The following is a 17,648-nucleotide window of genomic DNA, read 5'->3' on the forward strand; positions in this document are numbered from 1 at the left end:
ATATTTTGCAGTCTTTCTTCCACACCCGGTGTGTATTTTTTTAAAAAAAGTTTATTTATTTTAAGGGGTGGCGGGGGCAGAGAGAGAGACAGAGAAAATCCCAAGCAGAGGCTATGACAGCGCAGAGCCCCATGCCGAGCTCCATCTCATCCATAGAGAGATCGTGACCCGAGCCAAAATCAAGGGTCGGGTGTTTAACCCAGCGAGCCACCCAGGCGCCCCTCCGGTGTATATCTTACATTTAGGGCGCATTAACTCGCACTCACTCCATTCCAAGCGCTGGGTTGCCGCAGGCCAACTAGGGGCGACCAGACAGGTCAACACCGCAGCGGTTCCCCAAGGCGGGGAGCGGGAAGCCGGGAGCCACCCGGCCGGCACAGGAGGAGGCGCTTCCGGTGCGCCGCCAGGGACCGAAGCCGAGGCGGACCGGAAGTCTCTTGTGCGCGTGCTCCGCGGCGGAGGAAGGCGGAGGTGGGGGTCCAGGCCGCCTGAGGGGAGCTCTTGTTGCTGGTTGCTGGGTTTTGGGGCTGCGGGAGGTGAGCGGCCGGGGCGGCGGAGGTGGCCCGTGCTTGGGGCAGGAGGGCGGCGGGGCCCCGCAGGTGCGCGGCGTTCAAAGGGAGATGGCGCGGGCCCTGGAGTCAGGCTGTCGGGGTTCGCGCCCCAGCTCCGCTGCCTGCTCGCCTGTGACCTTGGGCAAGTCACCCCTCCTTGCCCCCAAGCGTTAGCCTCTTCACCTGTGAAGCGGGGATGATAGAAGCTGCTCTACGCTGCTGCTGTCCAAGGTTACCTGGCTAGGCAGCATGTGGGTCAGACTACGACTCCAGAGCTCATGCTCTTAACTGTATTGCTCTGTACCTCCCAGGAAAGGGAGTGTGGGCTGCAAATGTGCAGTTATTGAAGACTTACTGTTGGGTTTTTAATATTTCTTTAATTGTCACAACACCTCTGGGACACAGGTACTGCTTTTAATCCTTATTTTACAGATGTGGAATTGGCAGCTCAGAGATGGGAATTTGACTTGCCCAAGGTCACACAACAAGTAAGGGGCAGGAAAGAGTGACTTTAAAGCTCTCTCTAAAAGACTGCTGTTCTCTGATACTTGAATGTAGCTTAGCATTGCTCCTGCCTAAAGTGCGGGTAGCCTATATGGCAGGTGATCAAGTGAGAGAGGTCATCCGCCACATCTGCTCATTTTACATGTACGGCTCGTGCCAGGAGTCAGTTACTGAATGGGAGATGCTGAGAATGTAGAAATGAATGAGATTTGTTCCCTGCTTTTAGGAACCTGTCTGCCTGTAAGGGATGGCAGAAGTATAAGTAGTAATTAACAGCAGAGTGTGATGAGTCTTGAGATAGAGATTAGAAGGAGGCTTCGGGAACCCAGAGGAGGACCCCAGCTTAGACTTTGAGGATACAGGCTTCTAGGAGGAAACAGATCTAAAAGCTTAGGAGTTGGCTCAGTAAGTATATAGAAGATATACTGGGCAGAGAGAACAGTGTGTATAAAAGCCTAGAAGCTAGTGAAGATCAGTACAGAAATGTCTGGTATGACTGGAGTAAGGCAGTCAGGCTGGAGACCCTGAAGGGGTCTGAAGTCCTTTAAGGACGTGTGGTAGAAAGAATGTCTCCATCTCATACTTTGAGTCATCTAGGTTACTTCCTGGGAGGCATCCACTGTTTCTTTAAAAAAAAATTTTTTTTTAATGTTTATTTATTTTTGAAGGAAACAGAGCGAATGGGGGAGGGGCAGAGAGAGAGGGAGACACAGAATCCAAAGCAGGCTCCAGGCTCTGAGCTGTCAGCACAGAGCCTGACCCAGGGCTCGAACTCACAGACAGTGAGATCATGACCTGAGCCGAAGTCGGACACTCAACCAACTGAGCCACCCAGGTGCCTGCAACCACTGTTTCTTATGCATTCTGTAGATACTATGTTCATTTATAAGTGTGTACCTTAATATTCTTGCCTTCCTTCCCCCACAGATTAAAGTACAGCATATTATAGGTACTATTGAACACTGTGCTTCCTTGTTTTTGTCATGTATAGATTCAGCCTTACTTTCCAACAGTTGCATTTTATTCCATTGTAAGGATGTACCATGTCTTATTTAACTAGTTCCCTTTTGATGGCATTTAGATCTTTTCCATTCCTTTGCTATTAGAAACACTGCTGCATTGAATATCTTTATACGTGGGGCATTTTGTACATGTAAGACTGTATCTGTAGGATAAATATCTAGGAATGGAACTGCTTGGTCAAAGTGTTTGTGTAATTTTCATGGAAAGTGGCAAATCACCCTGTATAAAGATTTGCAATATTCCATCCCCCCAGCTGTGTGTGAGAGGGCCTGGGTAGGAACTTTGAAGGCAGCAATTTGAGATTCTTGGAGGGTGGGAGGAGTCACTGATCAGACATGGTGCCTCATGTTAGATACTTACCATTTGAAGGAACTCAAAGGAAGATGCCTTCAGACAGTGGTTTTCATAGAAACAGGCATTGTAGCAAGGTGGCTAGGAGCGCCTGCTTTGTAGTCCTATAGACCTTCATTTGAGTCCTGGCTCTGTTGCTTAGGTGGAGCTTAGGTAAGTTCCTTAGCCTCTCTATGTCTGTTTCCTCATCTCTGAATGGGGTAACAGTGGTGTCTACTGTCTATTTTGCCAAGGATTGCTGTGAAGATTTAATGCATTATTACACGGAAAGCCCTTGAAACTGTTCCTAGCACAAGGTGCTACTTTGTTATTTTGTCACACCATCTCATCTCTCTACCACCCTTTTGTTTTGAAAATTGCCTGGATTTGTATATCTCTGGCACCCCTTTGTGTGATCTTGGGTAATTGCCCCAGTTTTTTTTTTTTTTTTGTTTGTTTTGTTTTTTGTTTCTAACCTGTAAAATAGGGATAATATTAAGAGTATCTTCTTGGGTTTTTGTGTATTAAATGTATTAATACACTGGAAGTGCTTATAGCGTTGCCCTATATGTCGTGTTAGTAAACATTGGTGATACGTGTTCTTCTTTTGCAGACTTTGGCTGTTGGTTTAGTGCCATGCATCCTTTACAGTGTGTCCTGCAAGCACAGAGATGGGGCCCCTTGGCTTCTGTGTCCTGGCTGCTGTTCAGGACCTGCAGGGCACAGAGTAGTGTCCACGGCACCACATGTCCCGGTCCAGGGAGGCAGCAGGAAAATGGAGTTCAGAAGGATTTCAGCTCTAGGCTGGCTGCTGGCCCGACTTTTCAGCATTTTTTAAGAAGTGCTTTAGATCCTCAAGAGAAGCCTGACGTGGAGGACCCACCCCCCTATCTCACAGTGGATGAACTTTCTGGGAGGCAGAGAAAAGGTTGGTTTTATTTTTCTTTTCTCTTTGGACTTCTGCTTTGCTCCTTTCCAGCATTCCTGATTCTTAATTGTTCTTTTATTGCAGACCTGGCTCTGCAGGGTTAATAGTATGGGAACGCTGCTGGCTTATGGAATTGTCAGACTTTATCAAGTCACGTTAATATAAAGAAACTCATACTTTTGGTCCATGTGACTGGGGGTGGAAGTCCTGGGGAGTCCTCTCTTTGGTTACTTTTGGAAACCCTATAGTCTCTGTTCTGATTTTTAGATTGTCTTAAATCATAAGGCACCTTTCACTATTGGTGCTGTAGAAATTCACTTTTTATGCTTCAATAAAGGTTTTCTGAGAAACACTATGCAGTCAGTTAAAATACCTTTTCTTTTTTTCTTTTTCTTTTTTCTAAAGTTTATTTATTGGGAGAGACAGAGAGACAGACAGGGAGAGAGAGAACCAGTCGGGGAGGGGCAGAGAGAGAGGGAGACAGAGGATCCAAAGCCGGTTCTTTGCTGACCAGAGAGCCTGATGCAGGGCTTGAACTCACAAACTGCGAGATCATAACCTGAGTAGAAGTCAGATGCTTAACCAACTGAGCCACCCAGGTGTCCCAAAATGCCTTTTAAAAAAAAGTTTGAAAAAATAAAAAACAAGTTTGAAGAGACATTGAAGGGCAACCAGATCTCTCCCCCTTTGCTCTGTTTCAAAAAAAATATTTCCTTCTATAATTCTTTTTTTTCCAAATGTTTAAATATTTATTTGCTTGTTTATTTTGAGAGAGAGAGAGAGAGAGAAAGTGTGTGTGCGTGAACAGGGCAGGGGCAGAGAGAGAGAGGGAAAGAGAGAATCTCAAGCAGGCTCCATGCTGTTAGCACAGAGCCGGATGGGGGGCTCTGTCCCACAAACTGCGAGATCTTGACCTGAGCCAAATCAAGAGCTGGATGCTTAACTGAGCCACCCAGGTGCCCCTCCTTCCATAATTCTTAAAGATTTGATTGCAATCATATAGCACAAATCATTTGTAACTTGATGTTTTCATTTGACACTTTTCTAAATACTGCAGTCTTCATAATCAAATTTTTAAAAATTGGTACAAAATATTACATTGTGCTGTACTATGATGTACCTGTTCCCTATAGTAGGACATTAGATTGTTTCAAAAGTTTTTATAAGTAATGCTATAATATGTATCTTTGTATACACACACACACACATATACATATAAGTAGTGGGTGTATATATTCTTTTTTTTTTTTTTTTTTAAATTTTTTTTTTTTCAACGTTTTTTTATTTATTTTTGGGACAGAGAGAGACAGAGCATGAACGGGGGAGGGGCAGAGAAAGAGGGAGACACAGAATCGGAAACAGGCTCCAGGCTCCAAGTCATCAGCCCAGAGCCCGACGCGGGGCTCGAACTCACGGACCGCGAGATCGTGACCTGGCTGAAGTCAGACGCTTAACCGACTGCGCCACCCAGGCGCCCCGGGTGTATATATTCTAAGACCTTTTTTTTCAGAGTAAATATCAAGGAGTTGAATTAGTAAATCAAGGAGTGTGTACATCTTATGACTCCTGCTAGGTATTTTGTAGTCTTTTTTTTTTTTTCTTTTTAAATGTTTACTGATTTTTGAGAGAGCAAGCACAAGTGGGGGAGGGGCAGAGAGAGAGGGAGACAGAGGATCTGAAGTAGGCTCCAAGCTGTCAACACACAGCCCAATGTATCTCAAACCCAGGAACTGTGAGATCATGACCTGAGCCAAAGTCAGGTCATGACCTGAGCCTCAACCTGCTGAGCCACCCACACACCCACTAGTCCTCTTTTTTTAGACAAGGAAAGTGAGCCAAAGAGCATTAAAAAAACCCCAAAATCTGATGTTTCTTTCTTTTATAAATTACTGCTGTTTTCTGTTGGTTTTCATAGGATTTTTTTGTCATCAACTTTTAACTTCATTTTGACTTTATTTGGGTCTGTGGATTAAAGATTGCTGGTGGGGACAGGGGTTGATAGAGGAATTTAGTTTGAAAGGGCTTGCCAGAGTGTGAAATTGATGTTCCTATTTTTTTTTTAAGTTTATTTATTTATTTTGAGAGAGAGAGAGAGAGTGCAGCCAGGGGAGGGGCGGAGAGGGAGGAAGAGAGAGAGAATCCCAGGCAGGCCCCATGCTTTCTCATGAACCGTGAAATCATTACCTAAGCCGAAGCCAAGGGTCCGACGCTTAACCGCTTAATGGACTGAGCCACCCAGGCACCCTTTGATGTTGTGAAAGCTTTAGGTGGCTCAGTTGGTTAAGCATCCAACTCATGATTCCAGCTCAGGTCATGATTTCACGGTTCGAGAGATTGAGACCTGTGTTGGACCCTGTGTTCACAGTGCAGAGCCTGCTTTGGATTCTCTCTCTCCCTTTTTCTCTTTGCCTCTCCTGCACACTTGCTCACATGCTTTCTGTCTCTCAAATAAATAAACATTAAAAAAGAAGCTTTATGCACATGTGTTTTACGTCATAATACAGCTATACTTTTTTTTTTTAAAGGTTTTATTTTTAAGTAATCTCTACTTCATCGTGGGCTCTACTTCAACCTGGGGCTCAGACTTACACCTGGAGATCAAGAGTCCCATGCTCTGCTGACTGAGCCAGCCAGGTGCCACAATGCTTGCTTTCATTTGAGATGTATATTTGTAATTTGTAGTTTGTTTGTAGTAGGAAGTTACCTCATTTTTATTTTGTGGCTTTGTGTACCCTCCTGCCATTGTTGTTATTTTCAGAGGTTGGAGAACCTTGTTTTGAGAAGGAGGAGTGTAATGGATTTAAATTTATTTTTGGGGCCCCTGGGCAGTTCACTTGGTTTAGCCTCTGACTCTTGATCTCAGCTCAGGTCTTGATCTCCAGGTTGTGAGTTCAAGCCCTGTGTTGGGCTCCACATTGGGCATAGAGCCTACTTAAAACATTTTTTTTCCCCCCCTAAGTTGATAATCAACACTATCAGCTAGTCCTCCCTTTTCTGTTTTTATAACCACGTTGCCTTGATTCTCAGGTGCATGTTTCCCCTGTATTTTAAATGACATGGCCTGTAATTATGTATGTATGTATTGCAGTATTTCTTTTGTTCTAAAAGGCTGTTGTTAATTTGGCAGTACCTCTGGCAGTTAATGGTATCTTAGAATTGAGGCAACAGGGGACTTGGATAACTGGTTGCCTCAGATGTTTCTGGGGCATTTGGGAAAGAGACCTTTTGAGACATACGGTCCCTTTTAGTCTGCCTACTGTGGAATCTTCCTCTCATTGCAGTCTACCTGGAGACCTATGGCTGTCAGATGAATGTGAATGACACAGAGATAGCCTGGTCTGTCTTACAGAAGAGTGGCTACCTGCGCACCAGGAACCTCCAAGAGGTACGTGGGTTTTCTGCTTCCCTTTTTTCCTGGGCCTGGATGAGACTCTGCATTTGTGCCAGGACTTATTTTTTTTATTTTTATTTTTTTAATGTTTGTTTATTTTTGAAACAGAGAGAGACAGAGCATGAACGGGGGAGGGTCAGAGAGAGAGGGAGACACAGAATCCGAAGCAGGCTCCAGGCTCTGAGCTGTCAGCACAGAGCCCGACGCGGGGCTTGAACTCACGGACCGTGAGATTGTGACCTGAGCTGAAGTCGGACGCTTAACCAACTGAGCCACCCAGGCGCCCCTGTGCCAGGACTTAGATACAGCTTTAGAAACAGGGTATGGCCTGGTGAGAGTGGGTTTCCTTGAGTAAAGTGTGTAGCATGGGACTAAGGTATATTTTTGTTCTGGTTATTTTTGAAACTTTTATGGTGGTGCTCATTTTTAGGCAAGGATCTAGGTTAAAAATGGGCTGTGAGGTGGAAGGGAACGGAGGAGTTAGTGTTTAATCTCTGTACCCAACAGAGGAGATTTAGTTGGGGAACATGAAATGATTCTGGAGCTTGATGGTGGTAATGATTGCACAATAGTGTGAATGTACTTAATGTTCCTGAACTGTACACTTAAAAATGGTTAAAATGGTAAATTTTATGTATGTTTTTACCACAGTAATAGGAATAATAGGGAAGAAAAGGCTGTGGGTAGTGATTCTACAAGGCAGATTTCAGAGATTGTAATTTTCCTTTTTTTTCCTATTTTTCCACTCAGGCTGATGTGATCCTCCTTGTCACATGTTCTATCAGGTGGGAGTTTGTTCTTTACCTAGAGAGCGAACGTGTTTTGTGTCAGAGTTAGCAGTGCCAGGCTGGCCTACCTGTGGAGATGAGTCAGTGGACTTGCAGTTTTATAACATGGGAGATAGCAGCGATGGAACTGGGCTGACATTTGCCGAGCACATGCTGCGTATCCTGTCTCGTGCTGAGCACTATACATACGCTGATTTAATTCTCACAACCACCCTATGGGGTAGGTGCTATAATCGAACCCATTTTATAGATGAGGAGTATGTTGAGGCACCCAGCTTTTCCTAAGGTTTCTCTTGCAGGTAATGGCACTTGTTAGGATGTAGCATCATGAGGGTTAGGGTGCAGTCAGTGGCCGGGGACAGGGTTCTTCTGAACGGAGATGGGTGGCATCCATCAGAAGTAAACATATTCTGTTTCTTACTTTGTTTCTGTGTACAAGACACATTTGTGTTAGTGTTTCCTCAGTGTTAATGGAATCCAGCATTTTTGTTGGGGGTGTTTCTGCTGTAAGACACTGAACTAGATGGCTTTGGGAGATTCAGAAATGAACCCTCCTCCATGGAGCCTTGCTTTAAGGAGCTTAGTCTGATATGGGAACTAAAGCAGAGACACAAATAGCTCTAACATCTGGCAGAAAGCACTATATAAAAAAATCAAACAATAAAAGAGAAGTTGCTAAGTATAGGGCAAAGTATAGTTATAAGGCAGTTAAAAGGCGGACAGACTCTGTACGAGGCTTTGTGAAGTAGATTCTGAGTTTGACGTAAAGGCTTGTCAAGAGTGGAGATATGCAGGAAGGGTGTCATTGTGGGAATGGTGAATTGTAGCAAGTGGTGCTTCTTCAGTTGGCTCCCTGCCTGTCTTCCCTTAACTTAAAAGGTAGATATTCATTTAAAGGGTTGAAGTTTCTTTTGATTTTATTTCCGTTGCCCCACTCTTTTAGCTTGTGGTATAGTTGATTTTCAGGTTCAGTTATACCTCTTTTGATCTTTGTAGGGAGAAGGCTGAACAGACCATCTGGAATCGTTTACATCAGCTTAAAGCCCTGAAGACAAAACGGCTCCGCTCCCGAGTGCCTCTGAGGATTGGGATTCTAGGTATCCGGTAATTTGGAGATTTTGTGTTTTGATACTTGGGCTCCATGAAAATTAAAAAAAAAATTTTTTTTTTTTATGTTTATTGATTTTTGGGGAGAGAAAGAGAGACAGTGTGCAAGCAGGGGAGGGACAGAGAGAGATGGAGACACAGAATCTGAAGCAGGCTCCAGGGTCTGGGCTGTCAGCACAAGAGCCCGATGCAAGGCTTGAACTCACAAGCTGTGAGATCATGACCTGAGCTGAAGTCAGATGCATAACCAACTGAGCCACCCAGGTGCCCTGAAATTTTTTTTTTTAAGTTTATTTATTTTGAGAGAGAGAGTGCATACGTGGGCAAATTGGGGAGAGGCGGGGGGGGGGGGGGGGTGGAAGAGAGAATCCCAAGCAGGCTCTGTGCTGTCAACGCAGAGCCTGATGTTGGGCTTGATCCCATGAACCTTGAGATCATGACCTGAGCTGAGATCAAGAGTTGGATGCTCAAGTGACGAGCACCCAGGTGCCCCTTCATGTAGCTTTGTATGCTAGGGTTTCCGTTAGATGCTGGATTCCCAGCGTTTGAAGAAATGTCATGCGTCCCATGTAACTTTTGTATTTGATGTCAAAGGCTGTAGCATGAAATAAGCTAAAGCTCATAAAAAGGGCTTTTCATAGTGCCTTGAAGTCATGGGTACTCAGAATATGGTCTGTCCTTGTTAGAGTTTAATGGGGCTGATGGTGGCAGAGTTATGGATAGGAGAGAGTTTGGTGTCTGAAGCAACAGCATGAATTTAGAGTGTAGGCACCTTTCGTCTTGACTCCTGAAGTAGAGCCAAGTGAGGATCTAGATCTGCACTGACCAGTATGGTAGCCGCTAGCCACATGTGGTTATTTAAATTTAGCTAAAATTAAATAATATTAAAATTTACTTTTTCACTCTCACTAGCCACATATTGACTTCTCAGTAGTCACACTTGACTAGTGGCTACCATTTTGGACAGCACAGATAAAGAATATTTCTATCATTTGAGGAAGTTCTGTTGGACAGCTCTGATCTAGATAGCTGGAAAGTATATCTCAAAAATGAATATTCTGTACCCTCTTGGTCCCAGAATTTAGTTAATGTATTTAACTTTAAAATTGGCTGTCCATTGTGGAATGATTAAATTAATTCGTCTTGATGGGTCAAAACATAGTTGGAGCATATCCTGTTATACAGATTAATGTACTAAGTGACATAGGAGGATGGAAGGATTAGCTGAACTGTTTTGTTTCTTTTTTTATTTTTTATTTTTTAATGTTTATGTATTTTTGAGAGACAGAGAGAGACTGAGGGTGAGCTGGGGAGGGACAGAGAAAGAAGGTGGCACAGAATCCCAGATAGGCTCCAGGCTCTGAGCTGTCAGCATAGAACCCGATGCGGGGCTCAAACCCACGAACTGAGAGATCATGACCTGAGCTGAAGTTGGACGCAGATCTAACTAAGCCCATCCAGGTGCCCCTGAAATGTTTTGTTTCATTTCAGTTCCTTCATTATAGAAGCCCCTGGCTATGTCTTTGTTAGGAATTTCAGAAATCCCCCCAATACTTTGTTGTTTATTGTGATAGAATATAGGTAACATGAAATTTATCATTTGAGCCCTATTTTAAAATGTACAGTTCAGCTTCAAGTTTATTCATATTGCTGTACAACCATCGCCACCATCCATTTCCAGAACTTTTTCATCTTCCCCAACTGCAGCTCTCTACCCATTAAATAACTTCCCATTTCCCTTCTCACCTTAGCTCCTGGCAACTTACCATTGTACTTTCTGCCTCTATGAATTTGATTATTCTCGGTAACTCATACAAGTGGAATCATGGAATATCTGTCCTTTTGTGAGTGGCTTATTTCATTTAGCACAATGTCTTCAAGATTCATCCATATTGTAGCATATATCAGAATTTCCTTCCTTTTTTAAGGCTGAATAATATTCCATTTTATGTGTACACCATATCTGTTGATGGACACTAGGGTTGCTTCTACCTTTTGCCTATTGTGAATGATACTGCTATGAACATAGGTGTATAACCAAGAATAGGTTTTTTTTTTTTTTTTTTTTTTTAATGTTTATTTTTGAGAGGGGGAGAGAGGGAGGGGCAGATTGAGGGAGGACAGAAGATCTAAAGCGGGCTCTGTGCTGACAGCAGTGAGCCCGATGAGAGGCTCAAACTCCTGAAACCATGAGATCATGACTTCAACTGAAGAAATCAAGAGTCAGACCCTTAACTGACTGAGCCACCCAGGTGCCCCTGGATGATGGTTTAATTTTTTTCTGAGCATTTAATTGATTTCTTTAGTTGCTTGCTTCCTTTGGTTTTCTCATATAGGAAGATGCAGGTTCCAGTGCTATGGAAGTATTGGGCAAATTTGGGGAATGATGATGCTAGACTAAACTCTTAGAGAAGTTTCTGTGCCCTGGTCGCTGAATGTAGCTGGAGGTAATGTGTACTGAGAAGAAACCACGAGACCAGATGCATTTGTGAATGGGTACTTATTTTGTTTTCCTTCCTCAGGCTGCATGGCTGAGAGATTGAAGGAGGAGATCCTCAACAGGGAGAAAATGGTGGATATTTTGGCTGGTCCAGATGCCTATCGGGACCTTCCTCGGCTGCTGGCTGTTGCCGAGTCAGGTCAACAAGCTGCCAATGTGCTGCTCTCTCTGGATGAGACCTATGCTGATGTCATGCCAGTCCAGACAAGCCCCAGTGCTACATCAGCCTTCGTGTAAGACACTGCCCAAGAGACAGGGAGTGAACTTCTCCTTTCTCACTCTTAAAATAATGTTAATTTTGCTACATTAAAGCAAATTAATACATGCATATAGGACAAAACATAAAAAACAAAAAACTGATAAAGTCAGACTCCTTCACATCTCTTCTCCCCGGTCTTGTAGGCCACCTCAGAGGCAGCCATGTTAGTAGTTTCTTGTATAGTCCTTTTAGGAGTGTTCTTTCCATATCCATTCATACATGTAATATGGGATCTTTCCTACCATTCTTTCTGTATTCTAATTTTTTACTTAAGAAAATATCTTCAGTTTTCCTATTCCTTTTTTTCTTCCCCTGAACTTTAACTGAAAAAAAGTAGTAAAATCTGGTGACAAAATAGTTCATATTTGTTGAAGAATACGTGGAAAAGTTAAAAAAAAAACATAAAGAGGAAAGTAAGAGTCACCTATATTCCAACCACCTAATGATGAACACTGTTATCATTTTGCTATATTACTCCTGTCCTTTCCTGTGTGTGTATGCTTTGTACCTGCGTTTAGTTGTAAAAATGGGCTCTTGATGTACTTGGTTTTATAACCTTACTTTAAATGGTGAAATATTTTAATTTCATGTAATTAAATTTTCTATAACAGAGATTGGCAAATTGGCAAAAAAAAGTTACAGCCTGTTTTTTGTAAATGAAGTTACTGAAATATAGCCTTACCATTTGTTTATATATCATCTGTGGCTGGTTTTGCCATTACAGTAGCAGAATTGAGTAATTGTGACACAGACCGTGTGGTCTGTGAAGCCTGAAATATTTACTGTCTGTTTCTTATAGAAAGTTTGTCAGCCTCTGTCATTTTAATGGCTATCCCACACTTCTTGGAAAGCTTAATAAAAACAATAGCTAACATTTATTAAACAGTTCTAAAGTGAACATCTTTGATATTCATAATTATTTCCTTAAGGTAAATTAATGTTTTCATATACAGGATGCAAATGGAAGAGAGTGATTTAACTTAGAAACCTAATAATTGGATCAGGAATGAGTGAGAACTATGAATTCCTGTTTTAAATCTGAAGTTTCTCAGGGGCGCCTGGGTGGCTCAGTCGGTTGAGTGTCTAACTTTGGCTCAGGTCATGATCTCGCTGTCCATGAGTTCAACCCCTGTGTCAGGCTCTGTGCTGACAGCCCAGAACCTGGAGCCTGCTTTGGATTCTGTGTCTCCCTCTCTCTCTGCCCCTCCCCTACTTGTTCTCTTTCTCTCTCTCTCTCTCTGCAAAAATAAACTTAAAAAAGAAAAAAGAAATCTGAAGTTTTTCCTCCCCACACACACTTCATAATATATATATTTTTCTGGTGTAGATGTAAAAAGTTCAAATGTTTTCTATTCATGGGGTATACTCCTGGTACATCTGCACCCTTTCCCTCACCACTGTGCTCCCTCAGGGTAACTGCTCTATCTACCAGTTGCAATGTGGTTTATATCATGTGCTTAGATACTAGTTTTTAAAGATAAAAAATGTCTGCCTTAAAAATGTCTCAGATTGGTCCAGTGTGAATATGGTGCCAAGAGGATTCAGAGCCAAAGGATAACGTCTAGGGAGCTCTGACCTGCTCCTTGGGTGGGAGCAGGTGTCCCATTCCTCTTACTAAGTTTTGGTGCTTTTCCCCCAGGTCTATCATGCGAGGCTGTGACAATATGTGCAGCTACTGCATCGTCCCTTTCACTCGTGGACGGGAGAGGAGTCGGCCTGTTGCTTCCATTCTAGAGGAAGTGAGGAAGCTTTCTGAGCAGGTGAAAAGTTCTGTTGGCTTTCATCTTATAAGTGTGTTTTTAGGAGAATGAGGACAACCTTTCTAGTTTTGCTTCCTGTGCTGTCTCCGAGCTGTAGAAGTTTAGGACCATACCTGGCCAGGAAGAAATACTTGGCTGAACATCTTTGATTTGCTGCCCATGTGAAGTTTGCTTCAGAGGCAGCACAGTGGAATGGAGAGAGCATGAGTTACAGTCAGGTGACTGAGTGAATTCTGGCTGCACCATTCTCTGGTTTAGTGCCCTGGCACAGGTCATGTAACTATCTTCTTTTAGTTATTTATGAAAAAAATTTCTTCTTAAGTTTTGTTCATTTATTTTGAGAGAGAGAGAAACAGAGTGTGAGCAGGGGAGAGGCAGAGAAAGTGAGAGAGAAAGAATCCCAAGCAGGCTCCACACTGTCAGTGCAGAGCCTGATGCCAGGCTCAGACTCACAAACTATGAGATCATGACCTGAGACGAAATCAGGAGTCAGATGCTTAACCCACTGAGCCACCCAGGCACCCCCTAACTATCTTCTTTTAAACACAGTTTCTTAATCTATGAAAAGAAGATAAAATAGTAACTTCCATTCTGGGTTATTGAAAGGATTGTCCTAATTTAAATGGTTTTTTGTTTTGTTTTGTTTTTAATTTTTTTTTTTTTAACATTTATTTATTTTTGAGACAGAGAGAGACAGAGCATGAACAGGGGAGGGGCAGAGAGAGAGAGGGAGACACAGAATCCGAAGCAGGCTCCAGGCTCTAAGCTGTCAGCACAGAGCCCGACGCGGGGCTCGAACCCATGGACCGTGAGATCATGACCTGAGCCGAAGTCGGACACTTAACTGACCAAGCCACCCAGGCGCCCCAGTTTTGTTTTGTTTTTAAAGTAATCTCCATACCCAGCATGGAGCTCAAACTCCCAACCCCAAGATCAAGAGTCACATTTTTGGGGTGCCTAGGTGGTTCAGTCGGTTAAACATCAGACTCTTGATTTTGACTCAGGTCATGATCCCAGGGTTGTGGGATTGAGTCCCTCACATTGCGCTCCATGCTGGGCATGGAGACTGCTTAAGATTCATTCTCTCTCTCTCTCTCTCTCTCTCTCTCTGTCACTCTGTCACTCTCAAATTAGAAAAGTCACATGCTCTACTGACTGAGCCCCCCCATAGTTAAAAACTTTTTTAATGTTTATTTACTTATGTTGAGAGGGAGAGAGAGAGAGAACGAGAGTGCACACGCACCCAAGAGGGTGTGGGGGAGGGGCAGAGAGAGAGAGGGAGAGAGAGAATCCCAAGCAGGCTCTGGGCTGTTGGCGTAGAGCCCCACATGGGGCTCAATCTCATGAATTGTGAGATCATGACCTGAGTTAAAATCAAGAGTTAAACGCTTAACTGAGCCACCCAGACACCCCAGTTTATTTTATTTTATTTTATTTTTAATTTTTTTTAACGTTTATTTATTTTTGAGACAGAGAGAGACAGAGCATGAACGGGGGAGGGGCAGAGAGAGAGGGAGACACAGAATCGGAAGCAGGCTCCAGGCTCTGAGCCGTCAGCCCAGAGCCTGACGTGGGGCTCGAACTCACAGACTGCGAGATTGTGACCTGAGCTGAAGTCGGACGCTTAACCGACTGAGCCACCCAGGCGCCCCCAGACACCCCAGTTTAAATGCTTTTAAACTACCTGGCACCCAGTAAATTTTCAGAGAATGCTTTATCTGTCCATTCTAGGAAACCTCCCAAATCTCTTGTTCATTTTATCACAGAGCCAGCTCACTAGTTGAGGGACAGAGAACAGATGAGGGTAGTGAATCCCATCAGAGGCCAGAGGGGAGATAATTGCTATTTTCCTGCTATTGGGAGCTTGTCTCCCCCCCAACTCTAGGCCTGGATCTGCTAGCCCTGAAAAAGAGGACAGTAGGTGGGAATATGGAGCTTTTCTTTCATTAGAGTCTCCCTGTTTCCTTACTTGCTTGGCTCGGGAACTGTGGGAGGCTAGCCTCTGCTCCAGTTTTTAGTCAGCAGTTTCTTCTTACAGTCTGGCAGTGCTCTCTTCTCCTCTCCATCCCTTAGTTCTCAATTCCCTGTTTGGTCCCTGGCTGCTCTCCATACCCCACCTCTGCAAGTGCTTCCTGGTCTCCAGTTGTCTCCTTCTCCCCTTCCACCTCTCCCACCATAGCAGAACTCTTCAGGATAGAGACATTCTGTTTATTTATTTTATTTATTTATTTTTCAAATTTGTTTATTTATCTTGAGAGAGACAGAGTGTGTGAGCAGGGAAGGCAGAGAGAGAGAGGGAGAGAGAATCCCAAGCAGGCTCCACATCGTCAGCACAGAGCCTGATATGGGGCTCGAACTCATGAACCTCGAGATCACGACCTGAGCCGAAACCAAGAGTTGGATGCTTAACAGACTGAACCACCCAGGCGCCCTTGTTAATATCTTTTTATATGTGTGTGTATTTTCCTTAGTTTTTTATATATATATATATATATTTATAATGTAATATTAATATGTAATATTAATAGTGTTAATTGTTTATATATAAATATATAATAATATATATAATATTGTTATAATAATATATATAATATATAATGTATTATACCTAATATATACACATAATATATATAACAATATAACATAATATATAATATAATATATAGTATTAATATACAATATTAATATATAATATTGTTTAGTCACCTCTAATATTAAGGCACTCCCTTAGTCATGCCATTGTTAAACCAAATTAAAAAAAGTTACAAAGGACATTATTTGGACTGTTGTTAAAAATTTGATTTATAGTATGTGGATATTTAGGGGCAAAAGAGCATGTTGTTTGTAACTTGTTCTCAGAAGGCTCAGAAAAATATGTGCTTGCATGTGTATGTGCAGAGAGAGGGTGTATCTGAGTGTGAGCATGTGAATGATAAGCAGATGGTGTGCAGTGTTAACCGTGAACCTGGGCAAAGAGTATATGGGAGTTCTTTTTACTATTCTTGTAATTTTTCTGTAAGTTTGAAATTGCATCAAAATAAAGTTAAAAAAATAGTCTATTTATAGCAACTTTTTTTTTCTTAGTGAAGTTTTATAATGCAAGTTTTCAAACAGGTAATTTGAAAGTCTAGTACAGTAAGTACAGTTAATAAACTTGTCATATTTGCTTTATCTTCCTGTCTTTATATATGCACAAATATATGTTTTTTGAAACATTTCAAGGCTGAGTTGTAGATATCAGGCTTCTTAACCCTGTATATTTCAGTATGCATCTTCTCAGAATAAGAGTTTTTCCATTCATAATACCATTATTACATGTAGAAAATTGAACAACTAATATTATATGATATGTAACTCATATTCAGAATTTCTCTTTTTTAAAGTTTATTTGTTTATTTTTAAGTAATCTCTTCACTTAATGTGGGGCTTGAACTCACGATCCTGAGATCAAGAGTCACATGCTCTTATAACTCAGCCAACCAGATGCCCCTCAAAATTTCTTAATTGTCCAAAAATATGTATGTATGTATGTATGTATGTATGTATTTTTAGAGAGTATGAGTGGTAGAGGGAGGGAGAGAGAGTCTTAAGCAGGCTCCAGTGTGGAGCCAGACATGGGACTTAATCTCATAACCTTGAGATCATGACCTGAGCCAAAATCAAGAGTTGGATGCTTAATCTACTGAGCCACCCCAAGAATATCTTACTGCTTTTTTATTTTCAAACTAAGATCCAGTCAGACTTTGTGGTTTTATTTGTTGTTTTTTATATTTTTTCATTCTCTCTTAATTTAATTTCATTTTTTTTTTGTTTGCTTTAAATGATACATTAAGTTTTTGAAGAGATCAGATACATCTGGATTTGTCTGATTGCTTCTTAATGTTGTCATTTAAAATATTCCTCTGAACTCTGATAAACTGGAAGTTAAATGTAAAAGCTTAATTCAATTTAGACTAAATACTTTGGGAAGAATACTTTATGGGCAGTGATTATATAATATTCAACTGGCAGAATGGTGTCATAATTTGATTTATAGTGTTATAGATTAACCATTATTACTGAACATTGAATTTCATCCAGGTTTTTGCTATTCTGAAAAATGCTTTGGAGATTAATTTTTATGTAAGGTTTTATTTTTCTAAAAATTAAAAAGTTCTTTTAAGGTTTATTTATTTTTGAGAGAGAGAGAGAGACAGTGCAAGCAGGGGAGGGGCAGAGAGAGAGGGAGACACAGAATCCGAAATAGGCTTCAGGCTCTGAGCTGTCAGCACAGAGCCTGACGCAAGGCTTGAGCCCACGAACCATGAGATCATGACCTGAGTCGCTGTTGGATGCTTAACCGATTGAGCCACCTAGGTGCTCTTGTAAAGTTTTATTCTGAAGTTCAGTTCTTCAGACAAGATGCCCAAATACGAAATTACTGGGTTAAAATACAGAGTAGAATACATCTATGAATGGCTCTACGTGGGTTGAACTAATATCAATTAGTGATTTGGCATGAAACTAC

The 17,648-nt window shown here is 42.1% G+C and overlaps 1 protein-coding gene across 3 annotated transcripts in view; it reads left to right on the top strand.

The window, feature by feature from the left end:
• Positions 1–285: 285 nt before the first annotated feature.
• Positions 286–17,648, top strand: part of CDK5RAP1 (CDK5 regulatory subunit associated protein 1) — an 82,287-nt gene continuing 64,924 nt past the window's right edge. Inside the window, exons 1-7 of one of the 3 annotated variants that reach the window (XM_049649981.1) lie at positions 286–536; positions 3,022–3,336; positions 6,618–6,721; positions 7,478–7,512; positions 8,512–8,612; positions 11,145–11,355; positions 13,021–13,141. In XM_049649981.1, the coding sequence (XP_049505938.1) occupies positions 3,045–3,336; positions 6,618–6,721; positions 7,478–7,512; positions 8,512–8,612; positions 11,145–11,355; positions 13,021–13,141 (864 nt within the window). In that variant the 5' untranslated portion in view covers positions 286–536; positions 3,022–3,044. Of the gene's footprint in view, positions 537–3,021; positions 3,337–5,861; positions 5,971–6,617; positions 6,722–7,477; positions 7,513–8,511; positions 8,613–11,144; positions 11,356–13,020; positions 13,142–17,648 lie in introns of those variants that run through there. The other 2 variants (XM_049649982.1, XM_049649983.1) reach the window with 2 other exon arrangements.

This window comes from Panthera uncia, assembly GCF_023721935.1.
Source record: "Panthera uncia isolate 11264 chromosome A3 unlocalized genomic scaffold, Puncia_PCG_1.0 HiC_scaffold_11, whole genome shotgun sequence".
NCBI lineage: Eukaryota > Metazoa > Chordata > Mammalia > Carnivora > Felidae > Panthera > Panthera uncia.